General features: G+C 44.2%; 1 protein-coding gene across 1 annotated transcript in view; it reads right to left on the bottom strand.

Moving 5' to 3' along the window:
• The window catches only part of LOC104465077 (aminopeptidase Q), a gene marked incomplete at its 3' end in the record, with an annotated part of 19512 nt that extends 15154 nt beyond the window's left edge, over positions 1 to 4358 (bottom strand). Inside the window, exons 1-3 of the mRNA XM_010077985.1 lie at positions 4354 to 4358; positions 3830 to 3972; positions 2482 to 2621 (exon numbers count right to left, since the gene is read on the bottom strand). Of these exons, the coding sequence (XP_010076287.1) occupies positions 2482 to 2621; positions 3830 to 3972; positions 4354 to 4358 (288 nt within the window). The remainder of the gene's footprint in view (positions 1 to 2481; positions 2622 to 3829; positions 3973 to 4353) is intronic.
• Between the last annotated feature and the right edge of the window lie 968 nt (positions 4359 to 5326).

The following is a 5326-nucleotide window of genomic DNA, read 5'->3' as shown; positions in this document are numbered from 1 at the left end:
CTTTCCCTAAAGAGACAGAAACGGATGTTGAGAGAGTATTTTCTCTCCAAACATACACATCTCTCCTTTTGAACTTTCTCACAGCCTGAAACAGACCACTGTCCTCCCATTGATTCTTTGTCACTGTACTGAAGAGCTGCTTGCCCAATATGATAGTGCAGACAGAGAAAAGGTTTAAGCCTCCATCGTGTATCTCTGGATGTGAGACCCCCCCCTCACCTCCCACAGGTGCCTAGCAGCTCAAAACACCGCATTTCTTGCATCTAAATACTATATATGGTCGCACAAGGAGCTGCACAACCAAACACTAAGAGCACAGTTGGGAAGCATCAGGATTTAATTTACAAGGGAAAACATAAAGTATATTCAGTCAGCAGAGTATCCTGCATCTCAGAGCTCCTCGTTTCATCTGAAGCTTCAGAGGAGATTCAAAGACCAGATCACTTCATTTTGCAAAACCTAAACACAATGGGCAGACTTAAAATCCTAAACCTAGTATAAGCTTTGAGTTATAATACTGGTGTTTCCGGTTGTAAATTACTTAGCAGAAATGACAAAACAGACATGATCACACAAACACTGTGGAGGCATAAACTGAGCACCTCTGTATGAAACCAAGGGGCAAAATACTCTCTCCCTTCTATCCCACAGAACACAAGCAGTACCTCTTCCATCTGCACAATGCTTGTTTGAATGCTTTGCATTGCTGACTCCTGTCAGTACACATCACTCCAAGAAAAAGGCACCACAGTCAGAGCTGTAGGCATCCAACATGTTCTGTACAGGGGACAACAGGCATGACATTGTGGTGGGCTGACCGTGGCTGGATGCCAGGTGCCCACCAAAGCCTCTGTATTACTCCCCTACTCAGCTGGACAGGGGAGAGAAAATACAATGAAAGGCTTGTGGGTCGAGATAAGGACAGGGAGAGATCCCTCACTGATTACCATCATGGATAAAACAGACTCAACATAAGGAAATTAGTTTAATTTATTACCAATCAAATCAGAGTAGGATAATGAGAAACAAAAAAAAAACCTAAATCTTAAAACACCTTCTCTCCACCCCTCCCTTCTTCCTGGGCTCAACTTCACTCCTAATTTCTCTACCTCCTCCCTCCCAGCAGTTCAAGGGGACGGGAAATGGGGGTTACAGTCAGTTCATCACACGTTGTCTCTGCCAATCCTCCTTCCTCACCTTCTTCCCCTGCTCTAGCACAGGATCCCTCCCATGGGAGACAGTGCTCCAGGAACTCCTCCAACGGGCTGCAGTTCTTCATTAAGTGCTCCAGCGTGGGTCCCTTCCATGGGGTGCAGTCCTTTAGGCACAGACTGCTCCAGTGTGGGCTTTCCATGGGGTCACAGCCTTCTTCAGGCATCCACCTGCTTCAGCATGGGGTCCTCCCTGGGTTGCAGGTGTATGCTCCCCCATGACCTCCATGGCTGCAGGGGCACAGCTGCCTCACCATGGGCTGCACCACGGGCTACAGGCGAATATCTTCTCTGGCGCCTGGAGCACCTCCTCCCCTCCTTCTGCACTGACCTTGGTGTCTGCAGAGCTGTTTCTCTTACATATTCTCACTCTTCTCTTCTCTTCTCTTCTCCAGTGCAGTTTTCTGTTGCAGTTTTTTTCTCTTTCTTAAATATGTTCTCACTGAGGCACTACCACCATCGCTGATGGGCTCGGCCTTGGCCAGTGGCAAGTCCGTCTTGGAGCTGGCTGGCTTTGGCTCTATCAGACATGGGGGAAGCTTCTACCAGCTTCTCACAGAAGCCGCCCCTGTAGCCCCCCCATTACCAAAAGCCTGCCACACAAACTCAATACAGACTTACCAAGTCTACTCTTTAAAAAAAGAGCTAACACAGTGCTTCCAACATCACCTCTGCACTTTCCTTTCACCTTGTCCCACCTCTGCCCAGCAGGAGAACAGTGAATTAACCATGAAGCGAACACTGTGCAGTTGTTCACTAAAGACAGCAAGTATATGCTACCCTTAATAGCTTTATGCTTGAGTTTACTGTTTTTTTTGGAACAACTTGACACATCATTCCGCTGTTGACTTTCAGCAAAAAGAAGGAAAGTGAAACAACTGGTGCCAATGGAGTATATTTTTTCACAGGTTCCCTCAAGAAGCTTTGGCCATTGTATGTAGGAGCAAAACTGAATACTCAGAAGAAGACCCTCAATTATGACCAGTACTTTCTGCAGAGTAGCTGCCTCTAAAGCTTTAACATTCAGAGCCCATACCTACTTGTGGAATTGTATGAAACGATCAGGCCAGGACAATAAACAACTGTCCTAAAGGAAAGCTTTCTGCAGAAGTATCTGCAGGATAAATGTTAGCAGTTTGGCTACATAAACAAATAGTTTTGGAATGGAAAGCACAGTTATGGTCTGTGATATCGTCTAAAGCACATGATGCAGCACAGAGCCAACTTCTGTTGTAAACTGCTATAATGTGTTATGCAGCTGCGTATTTACCTGATTTCCACGCTCGGTTCTGGTGACATAATCAAAATCACAAATCACAAAAGCAGTCAAGTAAGTTGACATTTTCAGCGAAGTGTTAAATGTGGTCACCGTCCATAGGCTTCCGTTTTCATCCTTCATTTCAGATACATCTAGAAAAAATATAAAAGAACTATTTAAACCATTGCTGTTCCATAGCAAACAAGCAGTTTTGTGTTCTCTGCATTGTTTTTTACACCTCTCTTCAATTTGCTGTATTTCTGCACTAACTTCCTATGTTTCTGATTGAAGGCAAGCAGCCAGGTTCATTGTTACTGACACGTCTCAGAGTTGTGACCTTCCATGCAAACACCAAAAATCCACTCTTGAGCTCCCTAACTGAAGTCTTGGAAGGATATCAAACTGTGTCAATTTTAGGATGTGGGCAAACTGTGGACAATTTATCCCATGCTGTATATCTCTAAAATGTATAACCTATTATGATTCAAATATAGTCCCTGTGTGTCCAAGAATTATTAAATACTTAATCAGATACCTTCCTTCTAAATAAGGGAGATAGGAACAAGATTGTCAGAGGAAGAAAATACTTCAAGCAATTCTCACAAAGATCTCATCTATTATAACTCCTAAGTTACTTAGCTTCCATGCAAACCTCATAAAACTTCTTTTTCATTGCTGAAAATTATTTAGGTGAAAAGTAAAGATTCATGGCCCTGAACCGCAGAAAAAAAGCCATTAAGTAGACAAGAGATACAACAGATTTCTGTAGGAATACTAATTCATGGATTTTGTTTGGAATCTTACACACCACACACATCCCAGATGAGATCCCAGCAAGGGACAGGAAGATCATCTCCATAGCCTTATAGTCCTCTCGTTCTTATTCTGCACATACACAGGAGGATACAGTGTCTCTGTCTGGTAAAACAATTTTTTGTATGTTGTAAGTATGTCTTCAAATCTACTTAGAATGAAAGGAATCCTTTAATACCACAATTACAGGCTTTGCATACTGGGGCCACTGTTTTGTTTTAAGTAGCTGTCATTCAGTAAGAGAGACACACTGGCTAAGCAGTAAATGCCAGGAATCAAACCCTATGCAGCCTCCATCAACTACAAGAGAGCACATCGCAACTGACAAAAGGATGGAATTATTGCCATATAGACACATAAACTATGAATAACTGCCTCCAAATTTTTAAGTTCATAGGCACAGATTTTCTGGGCATTTTCAAAGCATTAGCACATGGACAACAGAGCACTGCTGTATCAGATGGTATAGTCTGCACAGATAAATTACACACCTTTTAAAAGTAATTTAGGGGGAAAAAGCCCATAAGTCTACTCGCTGTTTACCTACCAATAGCAGGCATGTTGGAAAGAGCCACATAGCTTGGGTCATGGACAATTCTGATATTAAATGTGGCCTTCATGGCAGGTTCATCAAAACATGGGTAAACTGTCCGGGCATACGCTGGTTCCAGTTGGGAGGCAATCAGCATACTGTATTAAAAATAGAAGTAAGATTAATCCAGCATGCTACCGTTGATCAAAATCAATATACAGTGCATAAAAACACCAAATCAGAAAAAGTAAGAAGTAAAACACATAGATATGGAGATTTGGTAAAGGTTTAGTTATTACTAATAGCAATGATTAAATCCCTGTGCCCAAACGACAGTTCAGTTTGGATGCTCCTAGAGAAAAGCTATCTTTTCTAATGAAGTCCTTTTTTTTTTTTTCTCATAGGCCTTTTCCAGGTATCATATGTTAAATATTTGAACTTTTCAAAAGCTTTTTAAATCTTTGACCTTTTGCCTGACAAATTTAGTGACCTTCTACAATGGGGCTACAACATTGGTGGATAAGGGAAGAGCAACTGACGTCATCTACCCGGACTTGTGCAAAACCTTTGACACTCTCCCACACAACATCCTTGTCTCTAAAATGGAGAGACATGGGTTTGACGGAAGGACCACAGAGTGGATAAGGAATTGCCTGGATGGTTGCACCCAGAGAGTTGTGGTCAACTGCTCAGTGTCCAAGTGGAGACCAGTGACAAAGTGATGTTCTGCAGGGATCGGTACTGGGGCCGATGTGGTTTAACATCTTTGTCAGCGACATGGATGGTGAGATTGAGTACACCCTCAGCAAGTCTGCTGATGACACCATGCTGTGTGGACTGGTTGACATGCTGGAGGGAAGGGATGCCATCCAGAGGAACCTTGACAGGCTTGAGAGGTGGGCCTGTGCAAACCTCATGAAGTTCAAAAAGGCCAAGTGCAAGGTCCTGCACGTGGGTCGAGGCAATCCCAAGCACAAATACAGGATGGGAGGAGAGTGGATTGAGAGCAGAACTGAGGAAAAGGACTTGGGGGTGCTGGTAGATGAGAAGCTTAACATGAGCCAGCAATGCGCACTTGCTGCCCAGAAAGCCTACTGTGTCCTGGGCTGCATCAAAAGAAGTGTGGCCAGCAGGCCAAGGGAGGTGATTCTCCCTCCCTACTCTGCTCTTGTGAGACCCCACCTGGAGTATTGTGTCCAGCTCTGTGGTCCTCAGCACATAAGAAGAACATGGACTTGTTGGAGCAGGTCCAGAGGAGAGCCACAAAAATGATCACAGGTCTGGAGCACCTCCCATATGAGGACAGGCTGAGAGAGTTGGGGTTGTTCAGCCTGGAGAAGAGAAGGCTCCAGGGAGACCTTATAGCAGCCTTCCAGTACCTGAAGGGAGTCTACCGAAGAGATGGGGAGGCACTCTTGATCAGGAAGCCTAGCGACAGGACAAGGGGTAACAGCTTTAAACTGAAAGAGGGTAGCCTCGCGGCAAACTGAGGAAGTGTGATCTGGATGATCA

This window comes from Pterocles gutturalis, unplaced genomic scaffold (genome assembly GCF_000699245.1).
Source record: "Pterocles gutturalis isolate BGI_N339 unplaced genomic scaffold, ASM69924v1 scaffold21173, whole genome shotgun sequence".
Classification (NCBI taxonomy): Eukaryota; Metazoa; Chordata; class Aves; order Pterocliformes; family Pteroclidae; genus Pterocles; species Pterocles gutturalis.
This window is presented reverse-complemented; position numbering and strand designations above follow the sequence as displayed.